General features: G+C 33.4%; 1 protein-coding gene and 1 long non-coding RNA gene across 2 annotated transcripts; one reads left to right on the forward strand and one right to left on the reverse strand.

Annotated features, from left to right (window-relative positions):
- The first annotated feature begins 7,388 nt into the window (after positions 1-7,388).
- Positions 7,389-12,174, forward strand: LOC107867228. Its single transcript, XR_007054710.1, has 2 exons — positions 7,389-7,920; positions 11,406-12,174. It is a non-coding gene; the product is annotated as an uncharacterized LOC107867228 (long non-coding RNA).
- LOC107867227 (transcription factor bHLH84) lies at positions 10,278-11,946 on the reverse strand. Its single transcript, XM_016713376.2, has 5 exons — positions 11,368-11,946; positions 11,007-11,267; positions 10,750-10,815; positions 10,593-10,658; positions 10,278-10,486 (listed from the first exon to the last, which is right to left on the reverse strand). The coding sequence occupies exons 1-5, from the start codon at positions 11,944-11,946 to the stop codon at positions 10,391-10,393; spliced, it is 1,068 nt and encodes a 355-aa protein (XP_016568862.1). The 3' UTR covers positions 10,278-10,390.
- Positions 12,175-21,349: the final 9,175 nt, after the last annotated feature.

The following is a 21,349-nucleotide window of genomic DNA, read 5'->3' on the forward strand; positions in this document are numbered from 1 at the left end:
TTCAAAGTAGGTGATGCACCTACTTGCTTAATTTCTTATTGGCCTCAATTATATTTGGGCCATGGCAGATTGTGTGTGTTGGGCCATATACCCATTTTCTTCCTCTTTTATTTAATTTGGGCTCGAATGAGTACATTACATTGCCTAAATCTGGTCCATAGCAATATGTCCATTAATTTGGTCCAAATAGCTCAAGTAGGTGACTCACCTACTAGCTTAATTAAGTCCAGCAAGCACCTCAATATTTTGTTCAATTTTCAGCTCCTAATCCCTTTAATCTATCCCTCAACTTATACACACTTGGTCACTTTAAACTTCAGATCCAAATACTAACTTAAGATCCCAAGTTTAAATAGTTGTATCGACTTTAACTTGGTCGCATCACATAAAACTGCACGGGCAACATCTATAATCCTATCTACACCATTAACACTTGCATACCAATCTCATCTGTTACTATACCGCAAGGCTATAAAAGGTTCCACATACTTAGAACAAGTACAAGCAAAATACGGGATGTTACAATATTGACTAATCTATTGCAACATATTGACTAATCTGTTGCAATATTTATGACTAATCTGTTGTAATAGATTATTCATCTGTTGCAACAGATTACTCATCTGTTAGATTCACGTTACATGTTTTATCTATTGTTGAAAAAACAGCAGTAGCAGATACACCCAAATTAGAAATTCAACTAAAAATTATAATTTTACTTACTAAAATCACCTATAAGTAATTCCCAAGTAATATACGAATAAAATTTGACCTAAAAAAATTTGATCAAGTAGCAATAGTAGTGGTAACAACAATGTTCAACAACAAGAAGATGGCGATGATGAACAAGAAGAGATGATAATGAAGAACAAGATGATGATAATGAAGAAGAAGATCAATAAAGCAACAACAATGAACAACAAAAATCACGAAGAGAGAAAAAACTCCAATAAATGAGAAGAGAGAGAAACGTGCCTTTTTTCCCCTCTATTTCTATTTATATTAGGTTTTACATTGGATCAAAGTGTAAATTGAAAAATTTGTGGGTTATTTTCAAACTTTTTTTACTTTTTTAATCCTTAATAAAGTAATTGTCACCTCCACTCTATTATTAAGACTTGTGTCACTCACACCTCATTTTAAATCTCTTTTGTCACCTAGAGCCCAAAGCCCCAAGTAGCTAGGGATTTAGTCCAAAAGCTAATATAAAAGATTGAAAAAATGGTGTTATTCAGACTCAAGCGCACGTTGAATGAGAAATTCTGCACCCCTTCACCACTGAATCGAGTTTTAGCCTTGTGTCAAGGGGGTTCAGTACTTAACATATATACAGTAAATCAAAATTTTGATTGTATACACACAATGTAATTTTTCAACGAAAGGGGTTCGGATGAGCCCCTTGAACTCCATGTAGATCCGCCAATGCGAGAAGTTTTGTATTATTTTGTGAAGAATACGAGAATAATACGATATTCATGGGTAATTACATAAGTGACATCTAAAAAATTTGATGTATACGCGATTTTATCCCTATCTTGTGAATATGTAGATGTTTATAATAAAAATTAGGTCAAGTAAACTAGTAAATTATAGCAAAATTCAAGTATTTAAAGCAAATACAGTAGTAAAGACAGTACTAATATTAAATAATATGATAGCCGAAGAAAGAAAGTAGCATTTAATAATAAGATCAAATAACAAGAGAATGAGAAGGTAATGATAACAATAGTGAAAAGTAAACTATGCAACAATGATTGCCTACAAAACCTTCTACCATAATCCTTGTCGTCTGTATCTTTCTACATTGAGTCATGTCTTTGAAAAGTAGCAAGTGTGTCGTGTCTTGTCTAATAACATCAATACTCCTTCCGTCTGTTTCTGCCTCTCTTCATATTCTACCTTATTTGGGATATCTTCATTTCGCGTTATAAAATATTATTGATTTGATCATCATTTTATAAAGAGAAAAAGACATCAACCCCCCCCCCCCCTCCCACCCCGAACTTGTCGCCAAAATTTACTTTAGACCCTAAACTAATCGGACAATTATATACCCCCTTAAAAACTTTAAAGTGAATTTTTTATCAGCCTAAAAAAATTATACTACTCTCACTACGGAGAATGAAGTACACATGCCCCACGTCATTGCCAAATCAGTGCCATGTCATTGCCATGTAAGAAATTATAATTTTTTTTTGCAAAAGTAATCCAACACACATATTTTTTTATATATATTTTTTTAAAAAGCAATATATATATATATATATATATATATATATATATATATATATATAAAGACCCCCGCCCCACCCCCTTCCTCCTTTTTCTTCTTCTTCAACAGCTCACCCCACTCCCTCGTTCCTCCTGCTCCTTCTTTTTCAACAGCCCTCCCATCCCCCTTCCTCCTCCTACTCCTTCTTCCTCCATCTACCCTTCCTTCTTATAAATACATACACAGTAATACACATAGGAGGGGAATATATACATATTCATCTACACACACAGACATCCATCGTTCTCATTAACTGGATTTCCTTCACAATACAAACATACTCCCTCGCTGAAAACACGACCTCACTGGAAAATACTACACACACTCACACATCACATCAGAAAGAAATACAACACGCAGCACACACAACACCATACACTCACCCAGACGCACCAAAAACACACACCACCGGAAACATGTGAGGAAAATTCACCTAAAACACATACCACCGGAGAAACGAACCATCACCAGAAAACCACGATTGATCGATCCCAGCGTCAAATCCACCAACTTATTCACCCAATTGTACAAAATTAAATTCATCAAATTTGGTGAATTTTCGATAAGCACAAAACGAAGAATTGAGAAAAATTAATAAGAAATTGACATTGAATTGATTATGATGATGATCTTTTTTGGTAATTGGATGCAGCCATATGAAAAAATTAAATAAAGGTGAAAAAAATGAATGAAGGAAGAGGTTAGTGGAGCTTAGTAATGGTGTTCTTGATAAAAAAGATAAATTTGACCCAAACGAAAAAAATAAAGAAACGGGGTGAGGGTGGGGGTGGGGGGTACGAAGAAGATGAAGAAACAGGATGTTGGGGGTAGGGGTGGGGGTAGGGATGAGGGAAGGGGGGTGTTATGAAGAAGATGACGTTGGATTTCTTTTTTAATTTTTTTTATATATATATATAATAATAATAATAATAATAATAATAATAATAATAATAATAATAAAGTGGGTCCTTTTTTTAAAAAAAAATCGCTCGCTTTTTTTTTTTTTGCCACATCAGCTCTAGGGGTGAATTTAATTCACTTTAAAGTTGTTAAGGGAGGTAAATAATTGTCCGGTTAATTTAGAATCTAAAGTAAGTTTTGGCGATAAGTTCGAGAGGTTGATGTCTTTTCTCTTTTATAAAACTCACCTTTATTCAATGACACATTTTTTATCATCAAGGCATTAGTATTTAATTCACATTTTGGTTATTTCATGCTCCGTTTGTTCAAATTTATGTAACAAATAGATATGGTAAAATTAACCTATAAAATTATAACTCGTCTAATTTGTTTGAATTTGAATTAATTATTGATATGCTTATTTTGACAGTCCAGCATCAAAGATTGTTTTGATATCTAACCAAATTATTCATGAAAAATATTATTAAAAGTATCTCATAAAGATATTTTTAAATTTGATACATTATATATAGTAAAAAATAATAATTTTAAAAAGGTACAAATAAATTAATTAAAATTTAGTAAGAGTTGAATGGTTGGATTATGAACCCATATTTTGACTTATTTCAGCCAAAGTAACATTTGTATCGGTCATTCATTAACTCTACCCATCTTAAACTTAAACTACTTAAATTCAACCCAATCACACATTTGCTACCTATAATTACACGCGTACGTTTTATTTAATTTGAAATAAATTAACTACAAATTACTATCTTTATGTTAAATTCAAAAAAAAATAAAACACAAGACTAGTCATAGCATACATAAGTTTCCCTCTAACTTGTACATATTTTTAAGTAGATACCTAGAATTTGGGATGCCCTAGAGAATTATTTTTGACCTCAATAAATATATTCAATGACCCACTTTATTAATTGCTATCTTACGTCTGAGGAGCGTGAATAAATAAAAAATCAGTTTCAATTAGTGTAAAACGACATTGTGGCATTGTAATTTGAATTCTCTTTATTAAATAGATCCTCTTTCCATCTTTTTCAAAACCTTATTGATAGCCATTGCAAAGCTTTTCATCTTAGAAAAAAAAAACTTTCAATTCTCAACAAAATCAAATTCAAAAGATATGAATTTTCATTTACTAACTTTAGTAGCTTCAGTTTCTAAAACATAAGAATCTTGAAATTAAACAATAGAACTTTAATACAATAACGAAGGTGCTATCTTTCTTATATGGCTTTGATCAATATTTCACTTAAAAGAACAATTTTCACAAAAATCACATTAAAACTCAATCTAGATTTCACAAATTGGGAGGAAAATAAACGAAAATGTAGGTATACATTATAAGAATAACAAATCAATATATAAAATTGATCAGAGAATTTTCATGCTGACGAAATTCATCATAGAAAAAAAGAGAGGAGAGGAGCGTGAAATGAATAATTTAGAAGAAAATCGGAAGTTTACTCGATCTATACTAAACGGGTAAAAAAAATAAATAATTGTGTATATTATTAAAGCAAATATAATGTATTACAACACTTTACTTGTCACATTTACTTAAAATCTCATCTCTACAAGGTAATTATAAAAATCTCAACTTTCACTTTCTTTCTAAAAAAAAAAAAATGATTCATAACAGTATTATTTAGCATCGCCTAAATACGATAAAAGTGTGGCAGAAAATTTTGGACATTTCATTTGCAGTTTCTTTCAATTTGACAATTTTGAATTAAACTCATCTTCCTCCACTTCATCTTCAACATACATTCTTCTCTAATTTATAAGGAGGTTAGTTTATTTTCATATTTGTGGTGTTCTTTGAAAGCTTACAATTGTGATTTAAGTTGCATATCCCTGATCAATTGATGATTGATAATATCTAGAGATTCAAAATTTGTTGATTAAACTTCAAATTGATTGTTTAAATATGAGAAAGTATATCGTTGTTGTGTTGGGTGTTCGAGATTACGACGAACATCAATTCAAATTCCTTTTAGCTTGGTTGTTGAATATTGAAATTTGATTCACAGTTTGATTTCATCTCAAAGAAAGCAGAAAAAAAAAAGGGCAGCTTGTCGGACTGAAGCTATAAGAACGAGCCGAAAGAGAACTCCATTCTCAAAGATTTGAAGCTTCAAATTGAAAAAAAAATAAAAAATATCACGCGCCTCTGATGTATCTGTTAAGGGAGTTCAAAGATCCATAAGAATATATGATGTATATGATTGAAAAGAATAAAAAGACACATCACACAATTTCCCATCAAATATACAAAAGTTATATATTTTACTGAATATATTAGGTTACAGTTACATATGAAAGATATCTTTGGTTGACAATCTGAAATAATTTATCAAAATATTTTTTGTGCAACTGATATATTAGATTTATATATTTGAATGTATCTTTGTACTATTATCATATAAAAATTATGTATTTGTCGATTAATTTGATATTAATGTATCAGATTGTGATGTATCGCAAATTTTAGTTATATATCATAATAATAAAAAATTCAATTTTTGTATAAATACCAAAATAATCGGGATAAATTATACTCGAAGTTTATGAAAATTGCCTCGTTGAAATTGAAGGTGAGACATGCACATGCATCAAGAACACAACTCATGTAAAAAAAAAAAAAAAAGGGTGCATTTATTATGATTGGAAATGATTCTGCGAGGTAATAAGAACATCACAAACTTTAGGTAATCTACTTTAAAAAATGATTTTCTCTCTTTTCGTTTTATTCTTCGTCTTTATATTAAAGACTATTTATGTTAATTTACTTGTTTAATTTTAAATAAAAAAAATTATATTTTTTTTCTACTTCTAATGTTAAATATTATAAAAAAAATAATAGTTAAATTAAAATTTTAAACCATCACTAATAAAGTTAATTTGATAAAATATATCTTCTTCAATTCAATTCTTTTTAAGAGATAGTAAGTGTTTGGATAAGCTTATATTTTGGTCAAAATAGCTTTTAAGCTATTTATTACTTTTTAAGTGTTTGACAAGTTTCAAAATTGCTTTAAAAAAAATTAAAATTTGATTTTCATAAGTCAAAAATTAAAAGTTTCAATTCCCAAATTTTCATAAGCTTTTAATGCTTAATGTTTGTATTAATTGAATATTTCCACTTTTTGTATTTATGCCAAACTTAACTCTAACTATATTAGTATTTTTTTTTGTATGAAACTTCTAATTTATGAAATATGAATTTTTATATATTATTCTCCTTCTTTAATATATTCTTTTAAATTTAGATAATTATTATTATACAACATATGAATTTTTCTAATAAAAAATTAACTCAAAAATCAAAATATATGGAGAATACTCATTTAAGATATACAACTTTATGGACGATTAGTGAATGATCCATCTATCTTTTATGACGCAACATTCGTATTCGCAAATGTTTTAATAGTGATAGTTATTACTCAATCAACGATTAATATATTTTCTAATTAAAAGTATTTTTATCAAACAAATAGTATCATTTGTGAGGAACTATTTATCTATTAATGTAATTATAATGATTAGTAACATATATATTTTGCTTAATGATTTAAACTCTTTTAACAATTTTTTTAGCGCACAAATTAATAGTCATTAATGAAAATATTATATATATATATTAAAATATATACTAATTTTAGAAATAATAATCAACTCTATATATTGTTAACAGTTTTAAGGATATTTCAGATATTTTGATAAAAAAAATACTTAAAAACACTTATTTATCAAACACATCAATAACTTTTTTCAGTTTCAATATTTTTATCTAAACACCTAACTGCTTATTTTAAAAATAAATTCACACTTTCAAAGATACTTTTAAAAGACTTTTTAAAAATAACTTTTTTTCCAACTATCCAAACGGTCAATATATCAAGTTAAAAGCATTGAACAAAATGAAATAGACATAAGTAGTACCATAATTTAAGGAAAGACTTTAGAAATTTTTAAGCCAACATTAAATTTTATTAAAATCCATGAAACCAAAAAAAAAAACGAGTTGTACAAAGTACTCCCTCCGTCTCTCCAAAAATAATATTACCTTTTCTTATTTGATAATTATTTAATAACATAATTATTATTTTATTCTTAGTAGATCCCATTTTATAAGAAAAGATAATTACAAAGTAAACTTCAAGAGAAATAATTTTGTAAACTTTACACAATTATTATTTATTTCTTAAAACTTTATGTCTGACCAAATAACACACATAAAATAAGACGGAAGGGAGTACAATTATGTGCGTAAGTGAACGTCAGCAACACACTAGGCAAGAGTGAAGGATTAGTGGAGTGGCAGCCACATAAAGGCTTCATGTGTCAAATCTAGTGCTATGGCACCTGGAATAAAAAATCTTTGCTACTATTCTAAATTGACGTCATATATATAGTATTTTTTTTCATTTTTATAGTTCTATTTCGATGAGTTTTTTTATTTTTTGGGAAACTTTTTTTATTTTATTGTAAATACAATTTGAAGTTGGTGTTTGATATGATAATTCCAAATAGAATTGGGTTTTTGCAGGTTGTATTATGTAGTTCAGAGAGAAGCAAAAGCTGCAATGGGAGAAAGGTGAAGATGAAGTCTTTCGTGACTGCGCGAATCGTGAGCATTCGGTACACAAGTCCAAGTCCTATAGATGATTTTTAATCTCAAGAATTCCAAGTCCTCAGTCAAAACTTCATATTGTCATACTGTAAGCACTTGAAAGATTCATTTTAAATTTTTTGAATCTTCTTTTTCTGAGTAACTACGTTATATTTGAAAAGTAACAGGAGCTGATGGTTAATTGCAGTTTCCTAGATTTGCTATCCACTTGAGAAAATTTTTAATAGCATTGTGTGCACCTACATGATTTGTGTATTTAATTTACTTATTTGATAGTTATGTTAGAGATAGAAGCACTTCAATAGCATCCACGGGTGTGATCTAGTGGTTCAATGAAGTTGGGTTGAGCACCATGAGGTCTCAGGTTCAATTCCAAACTGAGACAAGCACTAGGTGATTGGATAGAGTTACCTGATACCTGTTTTTTCTTTCTTGGAAGTAGAAGAGAAAGATTGAAATGACTTTTCCAAATTTAACATCATACCAGCCTATTCATCTCAACCTATTTGTACCTAGCCAAAATCTATTTCCTTAGTCGTAAAGAAGAAGCTGCACGATTACTATTCAGTCAATAAAGAAATTTGTTCAAGTGGAGTCAATGCAACGATTTCAAGAGGGAAAAACTTGCATGATGTCTGCACTCCACGCCCAACTAAGAAGTTTAACTTTAGGAGTTACAAATTTAAGAGAAAATACATATTGGTTGACATTGATTCCGGTTAAGCTTTATCTGTACCAAAAGATATGGGACTCTTTCTTTTTTGGGGTGCTATATATAGCTATATTTGCCTTTATTAGTTATGCATTTTTCTCTACGAGAATATTGATATCCATTTAAGTGATCTTACAAGTAAAAGTTTCTCTAACATTCAGTTATTTGTAGAAATATGACTATCAGTAGCTTGCTTATTTCGAATATATGTTGTGAAAGCATAGTTTTTTATGCTTTAATCACAACAACATACCTAGTATAGTCCACAAGTAGGGTCTGGGAGGGTGGGGTGTATGCAGCCTCTGGTAGACCCTCGGCTCTTTGATTAGATTTTAAAATGAATTAGGGAGTGAAAAAAAGGGCAGCCCGGTGCACTAAAGCTCCCACTATGCGCAGGGTCCGGGGAAGGGCCCCGCCCCACCACAAGGGTGTATTGTACGCACCCTTATATTGAATTAGGGAGTGAAATTACTTAAAATATAAACCTACTTCCTAAAGGTGTAGGATATATATTCAACTCCATGTTATTATTGGACATTAATTTGGCCTAGGATGACAATTTTTTTTAAGCATCCCAGAGTATTTATCAGTTTTATGTTGCAGTTAGCAAAGAAAAAATCTTAGATAGTTTTGATTTGACCGCTTCTCATAGTTAATCGGGGTTCACCTTAGCTTGACTCTCGTCCTAGAGTTCGTATGAAGACTCTGGTGATGCATTGTGTATGATAAGATCACCATAAGCACCAAAAGCTTGGCCATATTGTCATGATAAGGGCTGGAAGTCAGACTGTGCTTGATGATTGAAGGAGTAGGTTCTTATGGAACTCTTTTTTTTCTTCTTGTTTTTTGGGGGTTATAAATAGTTGTTGTTCTCTTAACTGGTTTTGCACTGCTCACTATGTGGATGCTGATATCAATTTAAATGATTTTTATTTACTAGAAGTTTCCTTGCTATGTATTTATTAACTATCAATAGTTCACTTAGTTTGAATATACATATGACGTGAACCGTAGTTGTTTTCTTAAAGCACTTTTAGGTAGTGAGAATTACTCAAAATAGTAAGTGGTCTCTGTGAAGAGGTTTTTTTGCTATGCCCCTACCTGCTTCTAGAAAAGTTGGACAGTATATTGAACCCCATGTTGTCAGTTGCACTCTAAATCCAGTAAACCCGAGTTCAAATCTCGACGGAACCTTTACTTTTCCCACTTTGTTGGATAATACTGAGTATGTTGTTGTTATCAGTTGTACATTAATTTTTGCCGAATCGGAGGAAATTATTTTCTAGCATCTCACACTATTTTAACAGTTCTATATTGCATTAAATAAAGAAAATTTGGCTTTGATTTCATTTGACCGCTTCTCATTGTTAACCGGAGTTCAGCTTGGCTGTTATCCTAATTATAAAAACTCCAGTGATTCATTCTGTATGATATGGTCTTCATAAGCCTCAAAAGATTGATGATGAAAAGTCAATAAGGTATTCAAGGATTGAAGAAGTTATTGACTTTCATTAACTTCAATTATCGAGTACACTTTGACCACTAGGCCATACTGGTAAATTACTGTGATTTGGTGTAAACAACGAATAGGTATAAAATTTTACTGTTAATGGATATCTACAGTGTGTATGGCAAAATTCCAACTTTTGGACAATGTGAGCAGAGAACTTCAAATGTTACTTTATAAACATGAGAATTACTTCTCATGACCAAGAAGACATAATAGATGCTTTTTTTTTGTACATAGTCAGCATATTTAGGGGAGGGGGAGAGGGGGAAGGGGATTTCTGTTATTTATAGGTAAACATTTAATAAAAAATTGCAACAATTCATGTTGCTTCTAAAGTCATTGCAAATGTGGCAGCATCTGTTGATAGATGCCAATGTCCATTCCGTGGTAAGCAAGTGGTGCATACATCCAAAGTTCATCTGAGCTCAGTAACTGCAGAAATGGAAGAAATATTTAGTAAATTATGTTATTCTCCTTCTGATATTCAACCAAAGAAAATTAAGAAACGAAAAAACTGAATTTTATGAAAGTTAAATACCTTAATTTGAAGCTGCAAAAACTTCACATAAGTAACTGCTTCTTCAAGCATTGTGCTAATGTCAACCTAATGTATAAGGTAAAAAAATTAATTAGAGGATTGTTTTTTTAGTTCATCAATCCTTTAGATGAAGTATTATGATTTAAAGTGTTGTTACCTTTGTGCCATTAGGAACAAGGTTCTGCAAGATTCTCAATCTTTCATTGATTCTTTCTCTTCTTCTCTGCATTTTCCGCAAATGAAAATAGTAGTTAGCATTTTGAATTTATGAACAAGTTACTGAATGATACAACGAGTGGGGTTGCGCAGGTGGTAAGCACCCTCCCCCTCCAACCTTAAGGTTGTGGGTTTCGAGTCACCATGAGGCAAGAAGTTACTGAACAATAAACGAATGAAGCTGGTGTTTATTATTACCCTTGCGTAAAGGCTCTGTGGATCTGTTGCAGCCCCTCTGCTGGCTCTTGATTTCCCTTTGGTGTTTGAAGATATTGCTCCTCCCTTTAGTTCCTGCGAAGCGTTAGAATCATCCTCAGAGCTGCAGCAACTTGAGCTCTGTCCAATTTGGTTATCTGCATTAATAGTTTCTTCTTCTCCTTCTTCATTGTCGATTTGAGTCATCTTCTGATTCTTTTTCCCCTTTTTCGGCTGCGCCTTTTTCTTAGTACTTTTCTGTGCCTGCATGGAGTAATTGATAGAATCCCATTAGTAATTCATTTATTACAAAAGATGTTATTCAATCAATCAATTCCGCTTTTTAAGTTGTAACTAAACTCACATCTTGGGAGCCCCGCGCTTTCTTCTTTGGATTTTCAGGTGCTACTTTCTCAAGTTTCCTCTTCAACTGCATTTCCTTGTTCGAAACAGGAGAAATTCCAGCATTGTCCAACTGCTCACATATCATCTCTTCTTTGTTGGTCATGTCAGTTTGAAAATCTTGATTAATAGACAAGTTTTCAAGATTTTTATCGTCCACAACAAAGTAATCGATGGACTGATCATCAGGGTGGTTGTTGATTGCTACTTGAAGAAGCTGATTATTAACATCATCAATGTTGTTAGAATGCTGCAGATGCTCGTGGCTCGAGTTGTTAGTGAAAAACATGCCAGGATCACTTCCACAGCTGGTAATGCTACTTTCTTGAGAAAAATATTGAAAGTTATTGTTAGGATCATCAGATAATTGACAAAATGCTTCAGTCCCATAGCCCGAGCCAGCATTATCGCAACCATTCATCGACAACAAGCTGCCATGATCACCTTGCAATTGAAGCATGAAATCTGCAGTTTCATTACTAGAAAATAATTTGCTCAATGACTCCCATTCTTCATCAAAAAAAGCTCCAACATGTTCCATTTCTTTCCTTTTTTGGTTAGTGTGTGTGTTTATATGTTTCTAAATTAGATGGCCTAATAGGAGTTAGGCCAAAGAGAAAATATTGTTAAACTGATATACTGACAAAATAAGCTTTTGAGGATGATCTCACACTTATGGAATGAGCTAAAAGTAGGGGACATTTATACGAGAAAAGATTACAAAGGAATTGAAAGAATGTTTAGTAAAAGATTAACTTGATTTCTTTATTAATTTCCATAATTCCAAATGATTAATTTACAAAGTTTTTTTTTTCCAACTGTGGGACCAACCAACAGGCAAAGTACAACTAAGAAGAGGGACCAAGTTCATGCAATAATGAAATAAAATATACTAACCTTTCAATGAGATTAATGCAATCTTGGACTTAGCTTATTATGTCATTAATATTAACTGTCTTAATCTAATCATTGGGGTATGACTACCATTCTACTAACCCCACTGATTGATGAAACTTAAACTGATTAAGAGGAGATTAATTAGATTGGAAAAAAAAAAAAACAAGTGAGAACGTGGTAAGGTTTTGTTGAATATTATATGAGTTCTGTTGGGAGATTAATTATTAATTAGTTAATTAAAAGGAATGAAGAGGACGTGGGAGATGAGTTTTGGAAATCTTTAAACTACTAACGAAATCCGACACAGTAACCGCAGAGTTCGTTTGTTGTCTTGAGTTTTATTTTTTATTTTTTATTTTTGTTCTTAAACCTAACTATTGTTGCCCATAGTTGTACTTGAAATACAATATCTTCACATAAAGATATTAATTAGTGGATTTTCCCTCTCATTTTCTTTTTTCAAAAAGAAGAATACTTCCATTTGTTCCAAAATATGACAAGGTTCCAAATAAAAAGAAAAGAATCATGACAAACCTAAAGTGTAGTAGTATTGGTGGGAGTTTCCTTGGGGCGAAGTTTGGTAGGGCCGAGGAGTTCATCTGAATCTCCTGAGGTTGAAAATTGCAGATATTGAATTTCCTTAGCTTCTTTATTTTTGTTAGCTGTCTCAATAAAAAATTTCACCCCGCCTCTGGAGTTTCCCAAACAAAGGCGGGGCAAAACTACAATGTTACTTATGAGTTCGGTATAGTTAATAGATTTAGTTCAATTCTTGTATTTTTACTCAAATTTTTATTAAACACGTATATAAGTTAAATTCAGAATTCAATTACTAATATATGACATACAGTGCTAGAATGTAGATACAATTAAGTTCAAATTTTAGCTATCAGCCTCCAACTCTAATTAATAGAGACTTACGTGTTTAATTCTTCTTGCCTTTTACTAGAGCTGTCAATACGGGTTGACCCAGCCCATCTAAGCTAGCCCATACGGGCTTTGAGTTTGACGGGTCAGGCCGGGTTGGCCCATTTAAATGACGGACCAAAAAACATCAAGCCCACGCTATTACTTTGTGGGTTGCGGGCCTCACGGGCCAGCCCACTTTTTAAAAAATAATATTTTATAATTTAATTTTACACTGTTAATAAACATAAATACTTATCACACAATAACACATAGTATTAATGTTTGTTAATCAAAAGGGAGCCAGAGCTCGAATCACCCAAAGTAGGAAGAAAACGAAGAGGTGGCACTACTCAATCGGAAGCATCACAATTGAAAGCCGATGGCGTGTTGACGGAGATATAGTGAAGAGTAGGCGGCTAGCTGAACTAAGGAAATTAGGAAAGTGAAGAGTACAATGTACTTAAGGATGTGACCAAGTGATCAATAGAGTGAATTGAGATCATGACGTCTTAGATTTAGTAAAAAATACTAGGTATGTCTTCCTATCTGTCCTAAGTCCAAAATATGAATAATGGAAGGTATCAATGAGATTAGTCGAAGCGTACGTAAATTATAATAAATGATTGGGGATAGGGGAAGCAGAGTCTCAATCATATATCTAACACTTAGCTGTGATATCTTGATTTTAAGATAAGAAAAAAACATTCAAATACAGAATGAAATCATATAGAGGGTAAAAGATTCACAATATTAAGATTACTTGAACTTAGCCATACATCCTCTTAACCCCCTTTTGCCAATTACACACCTTTGATTCCGCCGTCTCTTTCGCCCTTCATCATATACGCGTCATGAAAAAGACCTCTCTTCATAATATTTTATTTATGTTTAGCCAAATTAACATACTCTACATAATAACTATATTTGATTGTCACTAAACTCATTAGGTATTTTGAGTAGAAACAGATTCAGGATTTAAAGTTTATGAATTTTTATTCCAATCTCAAATTTATATATCATAATAATTGGATTCACATGTAAATATTGAAAAAGTTGTGGATGTGTATAGTTCGTCCATCTGATTTATCAATGCGATCGATATGTGCATATTATATGTATAATATATGACAGAGCTGTAAAATTAAATATACACTCATAATAGCTACACTATATAATTTTTCAAAGAAGGACATGCACCAGACCACCCTTCACACCTTCACCCAAGGCGGCTCCGCCCATGAGTACATGTATATATATACACAATGTATACATTTTATGCATATTTTGTAAACTGATTGACCGAATTGTGTTTACTACAGTAAATTATTTATAAATATTTTATATATTTCTTCATACATATATAGAATGTGAACAAACGTTAACTAGGACGTCGGCCACTGCTTCTAGGAAGCTTCGCTTATAACTTTTCAAGGTAGTTTGGAGGCCACGCCGTCCTTTGCACGATCTCAAAAGATGTAAAAATGGAGAAAAAACAGACATTATACTAATTTATAACAAACGGAACAACCATATTGTAGTAATATATATTAGCTAAAAATGAAAAGGACTAAAAGCAACCACAAAATAGCAGAATAAAATCTACTTTTTGTTTAGAAAGTTAAGAGAGATTCGAACAACTCTAAAAAAATAAGATATTGTTCTCGTGGAAATTCGTTTTTTTTTTTTTTTTTTCCCATGGAGGCAAATGGCCGGCCGTGCACGACGTATTTTTCAATAATAAAATACTATACATACATTTCATCCTAATTCCTCTAACAAGAGTTGAAGTTGAAAGCTAGTTTTGTCCTATATATTTTCTTTTTTTAAAATAACTATCCAATATATATTTTGAGTCGGGGGTCTATCGGAAACAACCTCTCTACTTTTTTAGAGGTAGTGATATGGACTGCATACACTCTATCCTCCTCAGACCCCACTATGTGGGAATATACTGGGTTTGTTGTTGTTGTTGTTGTATCCAATATATATACGTATTTACTGTCGGCATATACAATACATGACTATGATATTTGAATTGACCTCAGCTAGTATCTATACCCTCCAATTTTGAACGTGCACAAGGAGATATTATACTTATGTAATGTTGAATAAATAGATATGCACGTCCTCCGTAGTATCTACATGGCAATCTTATGCTAATTACCACGTATGATGTGTGTGTCTATTTGTTTAATTTGATATAAGTTTTGTTAGGAAAAGAAAAATGAAGTTTTGATGATGAACACAGTGAATGAAACAGGTTCCACAACATGTTCCATGCAACATGTTCCACACAAGTGAATCTACTACTGTCGACTGATTAGCATGAACATCCTACAAGGCGGACAGGATGAAACAAGTTCATATCCAAAAGAGTGAAGGCAATCCAAGTCAAGATAGAAAGGATATCAAGGCAGTCCAATTCAAACTAGGAAACAAGGAAAGGCGACAGAAATTAAAAGACGGAAAAGGCAATCCAATTCAAGTAAGGAAAGGAGATCAACTGAAGGTTTCAATCAGGGTTGCTATAAATACAAGGGAAAAGATCAAAGCACGGTGTGCACAAAAAGTAGACAGTAAACAATCAAGCAAACAAGTTCGTCCAGTTGAAGGAGAACCTAAACTATACTTCTTAAGTCGTAGATCAATTGTAATAGGTAGGTTTTTTTAATTGTAACGTGTCATAGTTCTTCTACTCAGTGATCTATAAACTGAGATAAAAGTATTTGTCTTCAAGTTGGGGAACTCGAAGATTTGGGAACACTTATCTTGGGTGAGATTTGTGTTTTTGTAGTGATAGGAATTAGAAGTTTTAATTCCTAAGTTACAAAAAGCCTTGTAATTGTTTGATTGTTGAGGCTCAAGAATTTTAGTGAAGTTGGGGTTAAATCCTGTAGAGGTACAAGTCGTGATTTTTTATACCTTTCTTGAGCTGGGTGTTTTCCACATAAAAACACTGTGTTCAGCTTTCTCTTCTGCGAACTGCGTTTACTTACCTGTTCCACAGATAGGCAAACAGTAGAATCGAGAAATCAGTAGGGCCTATACTCTAACAAGTGGAATCAGAGAAGGTTCTCTTATATAAGGCTAGCACCTAAGAAAATATCAACATGATCAATTCCGCACCTCCTACTGGTCACAGTGAAGGACAGTCAACTACTAGACCTCCACTCTTTAATGGCACTCACTTTATCTAGTGGAAAGCAAGGATGGGGATGTTCATTCAAGGAGAAGACTATGAGTTATGGGACAGGATCACTGAAGGTCCTACTATTCCAATGAAGTTAGTTGATGGAGAACAGGTCAAAAAGGTGAGAAGTGAGATTACCCCTAACGACTTGTTGGCCTTGAAGAAAAATGCAAAGGCAAAAAATATCCTGGTTTGTGGCTTAGGACCAGTTAAATACAATAGGATATCAACCTGCACTACTGCTAAACAGATCTGGGATGCACTGATGAATGCTCATGAAGGCACTTCTCAGGTTAGAAAATTCTGGATTCTCTTCTTTTTACTGAGTATGAGGCCTTCAAGATGTAGGATAAGGAATCCCTGCATGAGATGATGACAAGGCTTACTACATTAATCAATGAACTTACTTCCCTGGGAAAAGTAATTTCTGAGGAAGAACAAGTTGAGAAGGTATTAAGAGTATTACCTAAGTCAAAATGGAATGTTAAGGTAACAACAATCAGGAAGCAAACAAGGATCTTGCTGGAATGACCTTGGATGAATTAGTTGGAAACCTTAGAACTTATGAGATGGAAGTTGATGAAACCAAAGAACAAGCACCTCCTAAGAAAGTCTTGGCATTAAAGGCTTCTGGTAGTGATGAAGAAATTGAGCTTGATAAGGAGCAAGTTGCCTTCATAACTAAAAACTTCAGCAAATTCTTCAAGAAGAAGAAAGGAACAGGTGTTAAGAGACGATCCAATGACAATCCAAATGGTTGTTACAAGTGTGGCAACAGTGATCATCAGATCAGAGATTGTCTAGTCTGGGAATTAGAATGGAAGAAGAAAAGAGCAGAGAAGGAATTAAAAGAAAAGGCAAAAAGAAAAGAACAACATGCAACGATATCAGCTTGGGGATCTGATTCAGATGAAGATGAAGTTGATGAAACTGCATTTATGGATTTTGCAGATTCAGATGAAGAAGAAAATGATTCTGAGGTAAGTATACTTGATCTTAAAGAAAAACTGCAACTGTTTTCAAAATCGAAACTTGTTTCCCTAATGAGTGCCCTGATTGATGATTTCCAAGAGTTAACCTCTGATAGGGATGAATTGTTCAACAGTTTTGCAAGCCTGAAATTTGATCTCATTGATTTGAAGGCTTACACAAGAACTGTTGACAAAGAAAATAGCACACTTAAGAAACAGATTGCAGAACTAGAAACTTCAAACAATGGACTTAAATCTGAAGTCCTCAAACTAACTTTAACTGATAATGGAAAATGTCCCATGAGTAAAGATCAAGAAAATTCTGAACTTGAGGTAATTAGATACAAACAAGAATGTTATGATTTAACTGAAAAAATGAACAAACTGAATCAAGAAGTTTCAACACTAAAACTTGATCTTGAAAGGGCAAATAGGTGGACAAATTCCACAAGAATTTTTCATAAGCTGGGTGAAAGAATGTACAATGAAACAGTTGGATTGGGATTCCACAAAAAATTTGATGTACCCCAAGATTTGTGCTATATCTGTGGTAACCTTGGACATCCCACTACTGAATGCCCAGTAGCTGCAAAAAGCAGGTCCAATAGTCAAAACCTGGCATGGAAAGTTTCTCAGACCAAAAGGAACAAATCCAGTTCTAGTCAGAGAAACAACTTGAGTTGCATGTTACCCGCATGGACTAAAAGAAATTTGATTCATCCTTTCACTCATAAAACAGGACCCAAGTTAGTTTGGGTTCCTAAGTCTAATCGTTGATTTCTAGTGCAGAAGAAAGTGAAAGAAAGCAAAAAGCACTGGTACTTAGATATTGCTTGCTCAAGACACATGACTGGTGATAAGAGAAAGTTTCTTTCACTCTCCAAAATAGATGGAGGAGGAGTTTCATTTGGTAATGGAAAAAGGGGAATCATTACTGGAGTAGGAAAGATTGTCTCATCTGAATCAAAAGTATTAGAAAATGTCTACCTTGTTGAGGGACTAAAGCACAACCTGCTGAGTATTTCACAGTTGTGTAACAAAGGTAATAAAGTTATTTTTACTGCTGCAGGGGTCAAAGTCAAAATGATGGACACCAAAGAGGTGGTGCTCACTTCAAAGAGATACAGAGATGTATACAAAACCGATATTATGGCATTACCAGGATCTGAGATGACCTGTCTAAGTGCTATAGAAAATGATCCCCTCATTTGGCACAGAAGACTTGGTCATGCAAGTCTAAAACAATTAAACATACTTTCTTCCAAAGACATGGTATTGGGATTACCCAAAACTAAGTTTAAAAAGGAAAAGTTATGCAGTGCATGTGTAAGGAGGAAACAGGTAAGATCTTCGTTTAAGTCAAAGAACCATGTTAGCACTGCCAAGTGTCTTGACCTGGTTCATATGGACTTATGTGGACCCATGAGAGTTCAAAGCAGAGGTGGAAAAAGGAAGAAAATGACACTGAGGAATAGGAAATGTCACCCGATTCATCCACTGGAGCTATCAACATGGAGACACCTTGACAGGGGAAACTGAAGCTGAAGTCACAATGACAGGGGGAACTGAGCCTCAAAATAACCCAATTCAGAACATCAGCAGTAATCCTGGAAGCTCATAGGGTTGATCCCAAAAGGATACAAGTATCAAAGATCACACCCTATTGAGAATGTACTTACTGATATTACATCTGGGATTACCACAAGGTCTGGATTGAGAAATATGTGTGCCTTCAAGGCATTTCTATCAGAAATTGAACCTAAGAAGGTAACTGAAGCATTGCTTGATGTTGACTGGATCATAGCCATGCAGGAAGAGTTGAATTAGTTTGAGAGAAGAAAAGTATGGCACTTAGTTCTTCTCCCAAAAGATAGATCAGTAATTGGGACTAAGTGGGTCTACAAAAACAAAGTTAATGAGCATGAAACAGTCACAAGAAACAAGACAAGATTGGTGGTCCAGGGATACAATCAGAAAGAAAGAATTGACATTGACGAGACTTTTGCACCTGTAGCTAGACTTGAAGCTATAATACTACTTGTTATTTTTGCTGCCTACATGGAGTTTATCCTTTATCAGATGAATGTGAAGAGTGCATTCCTAAATGGCATTCTCAAGGAGGAAGTGTATGTTAAACAACCTCCAGGTTTTGAAAGCAAGGAGTTTCCTGATTATGTATACAGATTGGACAAAGCCTTGTATGGATTGAAACAAGTTCCAAGAGCTTGGTATGAAAGACTGTCAAAATTCCTGTTGGAACATGGTCATACTAGAGGTAAAATTGACGACATTCTTTTCTTGAAATCAAATGGGAAGGACTTGTTGATTGTACAGATATATGTGGATGATATTATTTTTGGCTCAATAAATATGAGTATGACCCATGAATTTGCTAAACTCATGAGTAGTGAATTTGAGATGAGCATGATGGGGGAGCTGAATTACTTCTTGGGTTTGCAAATAAAGCAGTCAGCCTCTGGGACAATGATTCACCAACAGAAGTATGCTAAAGATCTTCTTAAAAGGTTCTCCATGGAGGAAGCAAAAGAGATCAACACTACTATTGCCACTGCCATAAAATTAGACTTGGATGAAACAGGATCAGATGTTGAGCAAAAATTATATAGAGGAATGATTGGCTCATTATTATATCTCACAGCTAGCAGGCCTGATATTGTGTTTAGTGTAGGACTGTGTGCTAGATTTCAAGCAAAATCAAAAGAGTCTCATTTAAAATCTGTGAAAAAAATTCTCAGATACTTGAAAGAAACCACCGATCTTGGATTGTGGTACCCTAAAGGTGGTAACTTTAGTTTGGTGGGATACTCAGATGCTGATTATGCTGGTTACTAGGTGGACAGGAAAAGTACTACTAGCATGACACACTTTCTTGGAACATGTTTGATTACATGGTCCACTAAGAAGTAAAATTTAGCAGCCCTGTCAACTGTTGAAGCTGAATATGTTGCTATAGGTTCCTGTTGTACTCAATTACTATGGATTAAGCAACAACTTAAGGACTTTGGTATTGATGTAGGGTGTGTCTCCATTTTTTGTGATAACACAAGTGCCATAAACATAGCCAAAATTCATGTTCAACATAAAAGAACTAAGCATATTGATATTAGACATCACTTTGTTAGAGACAATGTTGAAAAAAGTCTTATATCAATCATGTTTTGTTCTACTGAGGAGCAAATTGCTGACATCTTCACTAAGGCTTTAAGTAGAGAACATTTTGAAAAAAATAGGTTAGCCTTGGGGATGATAAACTTGCATAAGTCTCCCTCAATGCTTGATTAGAATAGGTTGTTTTATAAGTAAATATTGATTAATTCAGTCTCACACATTAAAAATGTATCCTAAGTCCAAAAATTAGAATACGTTGACTCATGATTATGTTGATTTTGCAGAAAAGCTGGACCACTGAGGCAATTGTAACCAATTCCTTCAGGTATGACTAAATTTATCTTACAGTACCTTACTAAGAAACGGGTTGCCATCTCTGATCCCTTACCTCCTCGTGCATCATCCCCTGATATTCTTCTTCGCGCAGTCAAGAAGACTAAGACTATCATGGCTAAAACTACCAAAGTCTTTCCATCTCACAAAACCTCTCCAAAATCTGTACATAAGAAATTCACCTCTAAGTCCACTCCAAAGGTTAAGGCTCCCACATCCTCAAAAGCTTCACCTTCTGAGGCCTCTTCCAAATCAAAGAAACATGTAAGGAAACCTGTTCCCTCTGATTCCTCTGACTCTGAATACCATCCAGACACCACTGCTGAGTTGGACTCTGACTATGAGGGTCCTGTACCATCATCTCATCAAGATACTCCTGAGGTTCATAATCTTCACTTCCAAAAATTCCAATTAACTAGAGGGAGAGTTATCAGTGGGTTTGGAGGAGCTGACATGCAAACTCTGATGAGAAAACTGGAGTTCCAAGAATGGTCTCTGTTGTTTCTTCAGGGAGA

This window comes from Capsicum annuum, chromosome 4, assembly GCF_002878395.1.
Source record: "Capsicum annuum cultivar UCD-10X-F1 chromosome 4, UCD10Xv1.1, whole genome shotgun sequence".
Taxonomy (NCBI): Eukaryota; Viridiplantae; Streptophyta; class Magnoliopsida; order Solanales; family Solanaceae; genus Capsicum; species Capsicum annuum.